Source organism: Sceloporus undulatus, chromosome 2 (assembly GCF_019175285.1).
Source record: "Sceloporus undulatus isolate JIND9_A2432 ecotype Alabama chromosome 2, SceUnd_v1.1, whole genome shotgun sequence".
NCBI lineage: Eukaryota > Metazoa > Chordata > Lepidosauria > Squamata > Phrynosomatidae > Sceloporus > Sceloporus undulatus.
Window position 1 is genome coordinate 200397948 of NC_056523.1, and position 13567 is coordinate 200411514.

The 13567-nt window shown below is 45.1% G+C and overlaps 1 protein-coding gene across 10 annotated transcripts in view; it reads right to left on the reverse strand.

The window, feature by feature from the left end:
• ELAVL2 (ELAV like RNA binding protein 2) overlaps window positions 1-13567 on the reverse strand; it is a 495600-nt gene that overhangs the window by 160968 nt on the left and 321065 nt on the right. The window contains exon 1 of one of the 10 annotated variants that reach the window (XM_042454419.1): window positions 6931-7000. The exons of 3 other annotated variants lie outside the window; for them this stretch is intronic. Coding sequence is in view for 2 of the 7 variants with exons in the window: in XM_042454416.1 (XP_042310350.1) it covers window positions 5091-5159 (69 nt within the window). In the remaining 5 variants the exon portion in view is untranslated. Of the gene's footprint in view, window positions 1-5090; window positions 5258-5736; window positions 5899-6930; window positions 7001-13567 lie in introns of those variants that run through there. 6 more of the 10 variants (XM_042454415.1, XM_042454414.1, XM_042454413.1 and 3 more) reach the window with 6 other exon arrangements.

Sequence of the window (13567 nt, forward strand, 5' to 3'; positions counted from 1 at the left end):
CATGGATGCCCATGTCCCATTAAATATAATAAAATAGTAAAATGGCATCCCTTATATTAAATGGCAAAATCAAGGTTTGGTTTGGGGAATGTATGTATGTTTTGAATATTGTCAAGCTGTGGATGGTTGAATTTGTGGATAAGAAATCTGTGGATATGGGGGGAGAGAGACTGTGTAAGACAGATTTCATATTTGTGACAGATTTCATATTTTTGACAACCTCAGAATCTTCCTGGCAGCTGATTTTAGATGCTATACTTTACTACAGAGAAACAAGTTCGTCGTGAATCCAAAGAAACAAGTAAATGTACAAAAAGAAGAATCAAGCACAGAACTTCGCTCCCTGAGCACAGCAAGAGACACATTCAGGAGACAGAAATCTGTACATGTCCCACTTCTTCCATTTACAAGAACTATTCCTGGAGTGTAGCACTAACATGAAAGTGTGAGCTACCATACTGTTATTTTTTAAGCAGACTAGCAAAAAGACTGTGTTCTGTTTGCAAAGCTGAAATAGAATTAGTCATTGGAATGGCCTGGCGAGCTCATCACCATCGGCACTGTTTTTGTATCGGACATCTCCTCCTTTTCAAATTCAACTCTGACTGCTTGCTTTCTTTGCAACATGGCATTTTCCATTTTTGCTCACCACCATGCCAATAACCTCTCCTCTGTGATTCATTTCTCTGAAGCAAGACTGTAGGAATGGTTGAGGGTAATGAGTCAAAGTCTCAGCAGTATGCATTAGCATAGCCGAGCCACTTAACCAGCAAAAGAAGATGTCATTCAGATCTCTCCCCACTTATACTAACTAAAAGATATAGATTCCATTTCTTTGAGTTTGCTATTGCTACACACTCATTCTCCTGCTTAGCTCTAAAGTTGCAATTAGATAGGGATATCCATGAGGTGCCTCAAGAAATTCTGCTAAACAGATTTTAACCATATCATGGTCTGTTTCCTCATTCCCAAATTCCACTTTCTGCACTTTTATTACAAATTACATTTCATTTTCTGCTTCCAGAGCAGGCCTATACAATTTACAGTACCCCAAGTCAAATTCAGTCCAACTGTACTAATGCCTTCCTTACTCACAGATTCTTAATTATTAATTATTAGCTTATTAACTCTGCAGGTAGAAAATCCAACCACTCCTGAAACTATGGGACTGTTCTTAGCTCTGTTGGCTGTCAGCATTTAGAGCTATATTAGTTTATTCTCAACGCTGCGGACAGTATTCACTATGAATATGTCATGCCACCATTTTAAAGTCAATTTTGGTTAAATATACAACAAGCATTCCATGGTCTTTGAATTAATAACCAGTGCCTACAGAAAAGTAGTTCCAGGAATTTTATTCTAAAGCATTAGCCAAAAGTACTCCTTGCCATGAGCTTCTTTTTGTGTGCAAATGTGTCAATCTTGTACCGAAACTTCTAGGGAAAAGATCCACAACATAGAGTATAGGAAGCCACATTTGTGGAAGTGTGGATATCTTTTCCCTAGAAGTTTCGGTACAAGATTGACACAAGGCATGGAAAGGGAAAGCTGCTGACTGAAAGCACAAAAAAATTAAATAAGAAGAGATTGTGTGGTGGAGTAGTTTGAGCGTTGGACTACAACTCTGGAGATCCAAGTTCAAATTTCTGCTCAGCCGTGGGAATCCACTCAGTCCCAGAAAACCCCATGATCTTAGGGTTGCCATAAGTGAGAAATGATTTGAACACACAACAAACTGTAAGAGTGAGGAAGACACACACAAAAAAGTTATGCAAATTCAGCAATCTAGATTTCTCCTGAATACAAAGGAAGTGTGTGACTCCAAACAAGTGCTAGCTGATAAGGATCATACACAGCATAATCTAGCTCAAATTAAGCACCTGTAATCCCCACTGTTTTCACTGAGAGATTTAAAGCAGTGTGCCAGTTCAGCTCAGTAGGACTTAAATATAACTTTCAGATGGAGTGTGCCCTTCATTTATCTACTTCTGGAAAAGACAACACCAGCTTTGTGTCAATGCATTTTAACACATTTCCACATTCGTGCTGCAGACTTGTAAAGACATACCATTTTTCAAATGCTTCTCCTCACTCTCCCTCGCACCCACCCCCACACAACCCTCAGCTTCTCCTGGCATTAGGAAGACCTGTCTCTTTTCCTGTAATTTCATTCCATTTACTGCCTCTGACTTCAGACTCATATTATACAGAATGACATTCTGCTTTCTTAAAAACAACCTCTGTTCCATGTGACCACCAGCACTAGGCTTTTCCTTTCCCTCAATTCCAAAAACTAAAATGGCCCCAGATCCTTGTGCCATTTTTCCTTAAGGAGGTAGGAAGATTTGGCAAGGGCAGAAGCAGCATTCTGCAACAGCAATCCCTTCTACCATTAGTTTGCCTTGAAAGCCAGGTTGGATTCCACTGTATCTTTAGCCAAGTGGTAAACAGGGAATAAGTTAGCAAGTGTGGCGCCATGGTTTGAGCACTGGACTATGACTCTGGAAACCAGGGTACAAATCCTACCTCATTCATGGAAACACACTGGATAACTTTGGGCAAGTCACACTCTCTCAACCTCAGAGGAAGGCAATGGCAAAGCCCCTGTGAACAAATCTTGGCATGCAAATGCCATGATAAGTTCACCTTAGGGTTGTCCTCAGTCAGAAATGATTTGAAGGCACACAACAACAAGACAGGGAATGGCAAAAGTATAGGAGCAACTTGGTAGAATTACAGACATGTCCAAGTTGTTACTGTCACAGGGGCTACTTTGTCCCCCTTCAACATCTTCGGTCATTTTTCAGCTATTACTTTAAAAAAATAACTCAGTTTTCAAGGAAAAGAAGAATTTATGGACAGTATTCGGTCCCTCAATAAAATGCAACTCAGGTCTTGGTTTCCAGTACTTATACTTATAAGCAGCAAAACATAAAAGGTAATGTGATAATGGAAATGCAATTGTTATAGTGTTACACACCCAAATCAGCTCAATGGAACTAAATGGGACTTACTCTCTGAAGTGCTACAAGATCCTTTGCATCCAGACAAGTGTTTATGTGACTGCTATCCTAATGTTGCTAAGTTGTTGTATTATCTTTGTTCAGCTATCTCAAGAATGCTTTACCACACAGTTCTCAAGCTTGGATGGAAATCCATGCACCTGAATCTGCTCCCCTGCCCCAATATCCACAGTTACGCTCATTCAGATCCACAAAACTAGCTCTGAAAGCAATTCACTCTGTTCTATTGCACTTCCCATCAAACCCCATCAATCAGTACTTGTTCAGCATATTGTGCATTACATTTTACCTCCTCATATTTTTCCAGTCTTGCTCAACATCGCAGCAAACCCACCAGTGCAGCAACCTTGCATTTAGTTTCCTCACGGACATGAAATCAGGCTTTCCTCCCAAAGCAAACCTAACATTTTACAAGAAAGATTCATAATTCTGCATACAAAGAGAGACGGAAGGGATGGGCTCCTAAGATATTTACTTTGATACCAACGGCACCTCAAATCACACACCTAAGTTCACAGGCAGAACAGTATTTTACCAAACCATAGGGGTGATGGAAAGGGTGCCTATTGCAAATCTTGAGAAAGCAAATTAAGAATTGCTATCTCCTCTCATTTTTGACCCACGAGGCCAGCTGCTGTATGGGCTTGAGTGTTGCAGTACACTCTGGAGACCAGGGTTCGAATCCCGGCTGGGCCATTTAAACTCATTGGGTGACCTTGGGCAGGTCACACTGTCTCAGCCTCAGAAGATGGCAATAGCAAACCCCCTCTGAAGAAACATGCCAAGAAAACCCCCATAATACGAAATGGGAACCTTAGGGTTGTCATAGGTTGGAAATGACTTGAAGGCACACAGTTATAACAGCAACAACAAGGAAAGGGATTGGCCACAAGACAGCAGAATTAGCACAAGGCTACTTGCTAACTTGAGAGCCAGCGTGGTGTGGTGGTTTGAGCATTGTCGGACTCTGACTCTGGAGACCAGGGTTCAGCTCCCTCCTTGGCCATGGAAACCCACTGGGTGACCTTGGCCAAGTCACACTCTCTCAGCCTCTGAGGACAGCAATGGCAAACCCTCCCTGAACCAATCTTACTAGAAAACCCTAAGGCCCAACAGACTTGAAGGAACACAACACACATACCTTTTCTTGGGTCATATACTCCATTTTTCTTGAAATGCCCTCCATTTTTTTGCAGTGCCCAAGTCCTCCTTTGCAGCGAGGACATCCGGTCCCCCTGAGGCAAGGGCTTCCAAACTTGGGTCCTCCAGATTTTTTGAACTTCACCCCCCCCCCCCCCAGAATTCCTGACTGTTGGCCAAAGTGGCTAAGATTTCTGGGATATGAAGTCCAAAACACCTGGAGGACCCAAGTTTGAGCCTAAGGGAAGCTTTCCCTCCCTGAAAGCACTCCTCCCTCCATCTGCCCACCTGGAGCCACCTCACACCTGAGTGCAATCTGAGGCAACAAGCCTTCTACAGAGAGCCATGCAGTGTTGCAAGCACCCAGCTTTTTCTCTTGGCAAGCCACCTGTTATTATCCTAAGACCAACAAGGGAGGCTTGTCTTTTTTTCTTTTCTTTTGAAAATGCCCTCCAAAAAAGTATTATCAAATAAAATTCTTTTCTGGTGACCAGAAGCCTTCACCACACAACCAGGTGCCACAAAATGGAGGGCATTCTGGGGAAAATGTGAGACATAACCAAACAAAAGCTAAAGAGTAAAAAAATAAAATAAAACAACACTCCTAGAAAAGATAAACTCATGCTGCTTAGTCCTGCTCCAAATGGGGGGCCTTTGGGGATCCCTCCTGGATAGGAGGTTGAAATGGAGGACAGGTACTGGAAACAGGGCAGCCACATGTCCTAGCCGCAAAGGAGGACCAAGCACCACACAATGGAGGACATTCCAGGAAAATGGAGAACATTCCATGAAATACACTCTTTGGTTTTTCTTTCAGGGTGACCAGACATCCTAACTGCAAAGGAGAACCAGGCCCCACAGAATGGAGGACATGCCAGGAAAATGTGGGACATGACCAAACATAAGTTTGAAGGAAAAAACACTCACAGAAAATATAAATCCATGCTTCTTAGTTCTGGTCCAAATAGAGGACTTTTTGGCACTCTTCCTGGACATTAGCTTGAAATGGAGGACATGTCCTGAAAACAGGGTGAACTGCACCACAAAATGGAGGACATTCCACCAAAATGGAGGTCAATGCACCAAAATGGAGGGCATTCCAGCAAATACACACTTTTTTCTCTCCCAGGAGGACAAAATGTCCCAACCATAAAGGACCAGGAAGGCACCACAAATTGGAGGACGTTCCATCAAATACACTCTTTGGTTTCTCTCTCAGGGTGCCTAGCCACAAAGGAGGGCCAGGCACCACAAAATGGAGGACACCCCTGGCCTTATTTCCAAGGAAGGAGATGCTTTTCATCCACACAAACCCAGGCTGCCCCCTTCTTTCCTTTTTGAAAAAGCCAGAGATGGCATTAGCAAAAAATAAAATAGGGACTAAAATTAATGTGGGGTATTGCAAGCGACTAGGCAGATGCATTAACGCCTTGAGCTTGTAGGACATACAAGGAGATTGCAAAAGACTGGTGCAAAAGTCAAGCTGTTCCCATTTGGTTTTGCACCAGCCTTTTGCAAGCGTTCCAGGTTTTGAGTTTTGCAAAGCTCCAAAAGAGAAAGAAGCCCTCTTTACCTGCAACACTTTATTAATAGGATTGCAATCCTATTTGGGTTTTTCCCACGCAGCAGGGCAATGGAACGTCTTCCTATCAGGCTGCAGCCCAAAGCCCCCGCCCGGTGGCTACTTGGAGGCTAGCAAGAGTTTCATGGGACTGAAGCTCCTGGTTGAGTATGGACTGGGTCCTGAAAGTGGGATTCTCCAAAGGGAGCACCCCTGGTTGGCAAAGGCACTCACTGAGCAAGAAAGGGAGAGAGCCCACACCCGTTGCAAGGGGCCTGCCCCTTTTGTGTTTGTAGTTGTTGTTGCTGTGTGCCTCCAACTTTCAAACCACTGCAAGACGCAGGGTGTGTGTATGCAGGTCTGTATGTTTGTACATATTTCTTTCAGGTGTATGTGTACATGAGTGCGTATGTATATATGCATGTGTATATAAAGACAGATAGATAAAAAGTGTAATTCTCCATTGTGCACACTACAGTTCTGGAGCCTGCATGGATTACAAAGGGCCTGCCCATTTTTATAATATATAAACATGTGTGTGCGCACATATATATCTATGTGTGTGTATATAAAGATATATAGAGATACACACATATACATATGCATGCATACATACACACACACACCTAAAAGGCACATAGCAACACAACAAATATATATGTTGTGTGTGTGTGTTTGTGCAACTCTGGCATAAAAGGGGATGTGAGAAGTCTTTAGGAATAGTGTATGTGTATTGTATATATATGTGTGTGTGTGTGTATATATATATATACACACACACTCTATTCCTACAGACTTCTAGTATACACAAACACACACACACACATATATATATATTGTGTGTGTGTGTAGTATAAAATGTGCATGTCCTTTGCAATCCATAAAGGCTTCCTTCTCAAAGTGGTTTTCCAAAGTACTGTAGTGTGCACAATGGAGAATTACACTTTTAGAACACACATGCATGCATGCGTGTGTGTGTGTGTGTGTGTGTGTGTATATATATATATATAATTATTAACCTTTATTTATAAAGCGCTGTAAGTTTACACAGCGCTGTACATACAATCTTTTTCATTGGACGGTTTTATATATATATGTATGTATGTATTTATACACACACACACACCCTAACCCCCCCAGTGACCAGCCAAATGCCCTCTTCCCCATTGCACCTTGGTCCAAAAGAGCCCCCTCCATCCTACCCACCTTGCAGAAAACCACTCTCTAACCTCTGCTGCTGCTGCTTCCAGCTCTTACTGCAAGAAGGTGCTGCTCAGCCCCAAGCAGCAGCTGGCGGGAAACCAAAGGACCGCCCCTTGCAAGTGGTCCAAAGGCAGCCCTGGCCAAGGGGGAGGAGTCATTGGCCCCAAGCCCAGCCCCTCCTCAAGCTCACCTTGAAGCCAGAGAGAGAGAGTGAGGGGCAGGAAGGTGGGGGGCTTTATCCTTTTTTTCCTTCCCTTGTGATTGAAGGAGCCTTTTAAAGGTCCTGCTGCAACCACAGTAGGCTGGCTCCTGAGCTTGCATTTCCAAAGACTGGAGGGCTCCAGAGAGTGGGGGTTTGGCCTCTGCCACACCTTGGGGTGGTTGGGTTGCTTTGCAAGAATTCAAAGGGAATCAGAGGTCTGAAGTCTTTGCAACTCTGGCAGAGAAGGGGATGTGAGCAAGAAGTCTGTAGGAATTAAAAAGTAGCATGCATTCCAGATACGAAGTCAAAGGCTTTCATGTCAAAGGCTGGCATCCATTGTTTTCTGTGGGTTTTTCGGGCTATGTGGCCATGTTCTAGAAGGGTTTATTCCTGATGTTTCACCTGCATCTGGAGCTGGCATCTTCAGAGAATGCTGGCATGGAAGAGGATGGGGTGTGTATGTATGTATATATACATACACACACACACACACTGTGTGACCCTGGGTAGGGAGTCGCAGATTAACATGGAGATCACTCCTCCCTACCCAGGGTCACACTATGCCCAACTTTCTTCCAGGTCAGCATTCTCTGAAGATGCCAGCCACAGATGCTGGCAAAACTTCAGGAATAAACCCTTCTAGAGCATGGCTACATAGCCTGAAAAACACACAAAAACCCCATTCCAACTATGGTGCCAATTTCTAGCAAGAGTTGCATTACATTTGGAAAATCTGTCTGCAAAGGGATCTTGCAGCATCGTCCTATACTGCAGCGGCACCCTTAAAGGAGGGGGGGGGGGTCCAATAGGAAAAGCTTGGCCATCCCATACTCTAGCAAAACTAGTCTGCAAAAGGATCTTGGAGCACTTTTGAGGCTGACTGAAAGGAATAAGTTGGTAGCATGAGCTTTCCTAGGTTTGAGCCTACTTCCTCAGATGCGTATTAGGCTCAAGTCTAGGGAAGTTCATGCTCCCAGCTTCTTTAAGTCAGGCTCAAAAGTGCTGCAAGATCCTTTTGCAGACTGGGTTTGCTCGAGTATGGGATGGCAAGCTTTTCCTACTGGATCCCTTCCTTTAAGGGTCTACAGTATAGAAATACATTTGGCCCTTCCCATCCATGGATTCAAACATCCAGGGTTCAAAAATATTCTTAAAACATGTATAAATTCCAAAAAGCAAATTTTGACTTTGTCATGTTATATAAGGGGCACCATTTGGCTGCTGCTTCCACATATTTAATGGTATTTGAGCATCTCCGGAGGTCCTGGAACCAAACCCCAGCAGATACCAAGGGACCACTGTAACGCAGTTTGGCACCATTGTAACTGCCATGGGTTGATCCTAAAGAAACCTGGGATTTGTAGTTTTGTGCACCAGCACTCTTTGACAGAGAAAGCCATGGGGGGGGAACATAAATCCCAGGTCTCCAGAGGATGGAGCTACAGCACTTAAAGTGGTGTCAAGCTGCATTATTTCTACAGTGTAGATGCACCTTGGAGCTGGAACCCATGCAGAGTACATTGTGAGTAAACCTATGGAAATGGTGTGAAGCATACAGTACCTCATTCTGCTGGTAGTTTAGAGTTTAAGTGCGTGGTTTTAGTGCGGAGGCCCCACTATCATTTGCATTTTGGAGAAGGTTAATCTCCCTTTACTTTCTTTAGGAACACTAACAGCTCCTAAACCCATCCAGATTTTGATGTGTGCCTTCAAGTCATTCCTGACTTCTGGTGACCCTATCACAGGGTTTCCTTGGCAAGATTTGTTCAGAGGTGGTTTAACATTACCTTCCCCTGAGGCCGAGAGAGTGCGACTTGCCCAAGGTCACCCAGTGGGTTGGCATGGTCCAGCAGCGAATTGAAATCTGGTCTCCAGAGTTCAACACTCAAACCACTACATCCCCCTGGCTCTAGGACACAGTAAAAACAGTAGCATTTGCTTCCAAAAAGGAAAGAAAGTAGGATGGAGCTGTGGGCTACAGACCACTCCAGTGTTTGCTTACTGGGAGGTATGCGTTATCCAACAAATGGGATGGCAGGTGGCAAAGTCTGGCTCTCCAGATGATGCTGGCATACCCTTCAATTGTCCTGGCTTGGCATGGGCAGTCCCAATATGTGCAGTCCTCTGTGGTACCACTTTTTTAGCTGCCTCCAAAATAAAGCAGCTTCTCTCTCTCTCCATCTCCCACTTTCCACCTTTGTTCTCAGCTTACTTCCATTGCAGAAATCCGAGTTCAAAATGTCAAAGAGTACTTTGCACTCAAGTCATGAAGAACCCAAGCATTTTGCTTGGCCCGGCCAAAGCAAACGGCCTCTCCTAACTTGTTTATTCTTCCTCGTTCATAACATTTGACACTTTGTCCACACTCTAATGTTCCTTGGCCACACCCGTCCCATTTTGAAATGTTAGAGGATATGTGCTGGATGGCAACTCCCATTATCCCTAGCCTACATATCTAAAGAGGAAGGATCACTGTATTTGCAGGTCAACATAAAGGGTCAACCATTTACTCCTGCAAAGTAAACTATACCAGGTTTACTCTTAGTACAGTGTGCAGCATGGTTTGACTGCAAATCTGGAGACCAAAGTTCGAATCCTGGCTCAGCCATGGAAACCCCACTGAATGACCTTGAGTGAAAACCACATGATAAGGTCAAAAGGACTTGAAGGAACACAACAACAACAACGGACTGCAGACACATTAAATACATTTCCTACCAAAATAATTCCATTTAAAAATCTAATTGGGTTATCCCCTGCAAGACACACCAGCAAGGAAGACCCACTGAGTTTTACATCTAAATAAATACACCTCACTATCAAACTACCTGGATAGTTACTGAGGGCTCAATACAACTCACAGCTGAAGGGTTCAAGCTACACTAACCCCCACTAAAGACTATATTGGAGAAATAACTCCCATTGAATCCAACCACAGTTTCTTGAGAGCAAGCTTGAAGAAGCAAGAAGCGGATCGGGGCTAAAAACAAATCTATTTAGAAATAATGGTATGGTTCATCTGAATTACTTGGGAGTAAAAGATTTGGCAAAAAGAGCACTGCCTTTTTGGCTGCGATCCATGAAGCCTCTTAACTGGAAAGAGTATCTCTTGAAAAATTAATGGAAAAGGATGGAAGGTCCTCAAAGAAAATCATTTGTGGCTCTCGTCCACCAAACACTTAAGCCAAGATTTTATTTTATTTTTCTGATTTAAAGACAAGATCGCCTTCTTGAAGTGAAGGGGAGAACTGGTTGTTTCCCACCCCCCCACACACACCAAAATAATAATAAAATAATAATAATAACACAAACCCTGGCTTCAAACTGACTTTAAAAGATGTGACTTTGTTTGCCTGCTGCCTTGCCTGCTCCCTTGCCTGCCTTTCTCACCTTCTAAGGAGCTGAGAAGGACGTTCAAATGAGACCCTTTCAAGGGCATTAGAGGTCCCCATGTCTACACACCTTGATTCGGAGTAGCGGCATCCTTGAAATCCAGAAAGCCTCAGCAATGCTGCTGCAGCTGCCTTGGCAGCACCAATACCCATCATCCAAAGAGCTATGGGGGGGGGGGGGAGCCCCACTGATGGAGGGAGGGGTAGGGCCAGTAGTGGTTTGAGCTTTGGAAGGTGACTCCTGAGAGCAGGATTCAAATCCCAGCTCAGAGAGTCACACTCTTTCAGTATCAGAGGGTGGCAATGAAGAACAGGAGGCCAAGGCATGTTGCGGCAGGTTTGAGACTTAAATGCAAGGATAAAGCTGGGAGCATGAGCTTTTGTTGACTTGTTCCTACTTGCTCAGATGCACAAGTCTACAAAAGCTCATGCTCCCAGCCTCTTCCTATTACTACCAAAACAAACAAACAAACAAAAAACAGGCTTTTTGTGTTTGCTCCGTGTTTTTCCCACTGGAATCGGTCAAATGAGGATCAGGCTTGATTCCCAGTGGGAACTAGGGACATATAACTCGAATCAGGATTCAGAGTTTTCCATAGTGGGAATGGCCCCTTAGTCTCAAACCTGCCACAACATCCCGTGGCACCCAGATTTCCCAGATGAACACCTCCAAATCTTTGATTTCCACCCCTCTGAAAAAAACTTGCCTAGAGAGAAAACCCTGGGAGAGGGTTGCCCTAAGTCTCAAACCTATCCAAACTGAAGACACAACAAGAGGGGTAAATATTCCTACTGAAAGAAACCTCCAGCCTTGATCCTCTCCGGTGGGTTCCTTGCAAGCTCTGCCAAGCCTCAACCCCTCTTGAAAGGCAGAGTCTAGGGATCAAGTGCCTTCAGGATCAAGGAAGGAGATGGGGGGGGGGGAATCCCAGCCAACAGAAAGGATTCTTGCATTCCCTCTCCCTTTCTTGACTTTGGGAATTGAAGCCCCCGAGTGTGACCTTCACTCGACAATGAGGATGGCTTGCACCTGGCTCCCTCCATCCTGGCTTATAGCTCTCACCTGCAGCCAGCAAGAAAAAGGTGGAGGGGCAAGAAAGCAAGGCTTGCTGAAATCGGAATGCCCTCAATGGGATTTTTATTTTTGGGGGGTGGCGGGGATGTATTGCACTGAGCCTGGCCTACGCCCAGGTTTTAAATCCAGAGCAAGGGTGGGTCCTCTTGGGAAAGGAAAAGGATGTTTTTCTTCCCCTCACTTTGACTATTGGGGAGGGCATGCAAGGTCGGTGTGAGAAATCAGGACAGGGTTTGAGTGTTGGGCTACGACTCTGGGGACCAGGGTTCGAATCCTGCCTCCGCCAGGAGGTGACCTTGGGCGAGTCACACTCTCTCAGCCTCAGGGGATGGCAAGGGCAAAGCTAAGGCTCCATGGCTCAGCCATGAAAACCCACTGGGTGACCTTGGGCAAGTCACACTCTCCCAGCCTCAGAGGATGGCAAGGGCACAACCCCCTCTGAATAAACCTGGCCAAGAAAAGCCCATGATAGGTTGGCTTTAGGGTCTGGAAAGACTTGAAGGCACATTACAACCACCACCACCACCACAACTGCAAGAGGAACCATTTTGCCCCAGGGAGGTTGGCACCCCCTTGGAGGGGGCTCCCTCTCTCCCTCCCACTTTGGAGAAAGGCCTGAAGGCGAGGGATGCTCCGATGCCCGCCCCCCCCCCCCCCCCTTAGTGCCTCCTCTTGAGAAATGAACCCCTCTCTCTTGGGGTCTTGCTCCAGCTACTCCTAATAGTAAGGGCGCTGGGTTGCCAGTGCCACCCAAAAGGCAGCGCAGAGCAGAGTCTGGCTTTTGCCCTGGGACTGGAAGGCATGACTCACACACATGCAATGCCCCTAGCTTAGCTTTTGGCAGTGGGACTTGAATGGGCTTGCCAAAAAGCCCCCCAAGGCAAGGAGGTTTGCTCCATCTTCCCCTCCTGTACACCCACCGACCCACTCCCCTTTTTCTTCTCTCTCTCTTTTCACCCAAAGGCAACGTCCCAAGGGGGGGCTCTTTTGGTCCCTGGGAAGGGAAGGTGGATACACACACACGAAGTCCATGCTCACGCGAAGACCATGCCCTAACGCCACTCTCTGTGTGTGGATCGTGTGTGTGTGTGTGTGTGTGTGTGTGTGTGTGTGTACTGTTATTGGCAGAGAGAGAGAGAGAGATCAGGGCATGGTCTTCCTTGGAGCCACCTGGAAAAAGAGTCTTGAGAAACAGAAACACCGAGTCTAGTTGGGCTGGAGAAGGGGATCAGCTACACACACACACCCCAAAGCCACGTAATGGAAAGCTTATCATGCAATAACTGAACGTAAAATCCCAGCGCCTGGGTTTCAAGGCTGTCTTTTCCAAGGGAAACTAAAAGGAAAGAGAGAGCCCGGGCTACCCATTCCCTTTCTCTCTCTCTTTCATATACACACAAACTCTCACACAATCCCCTCTTTCTCAGACACACACACTCACAATCTCTCTCTCTTTCTCTCTCGCACACACATAGAGAGACTATTAATTTATCTCTCTTTCACACACATACATACACAACCCCACAATCTCTATCTTTCTCTCACACAGAGAGACTATCTCTCTCTCTCACACACAAAACCTCAAAATCTCCCTGACAAACTCACTCTCTCACACACGTATATACACACAGAGAATATCAGTCTCTCTCACGCACACACAAAACCTCACAATCGCTCTGTCTCTCTCTCTCTCTCACACACACACACAGAATATCAATCTCTCACACACAATCTGTCTCTCTCTCTCTCTCTCACACACACACACACACACAAAACCTCACAATCTCTCTCACACATACAGAATATCAATCTCTCTCACACACAATCTGTCTCTCACACATACACACACAAAACCTCACAATCTCTTTCACACGCATACAGAATATCACTCTCACACGTATATACACACACAGCCTCAAAATCTCTCTCTCTCTCTTGCACACACAAAACCACACAATCTCTCTCACACAC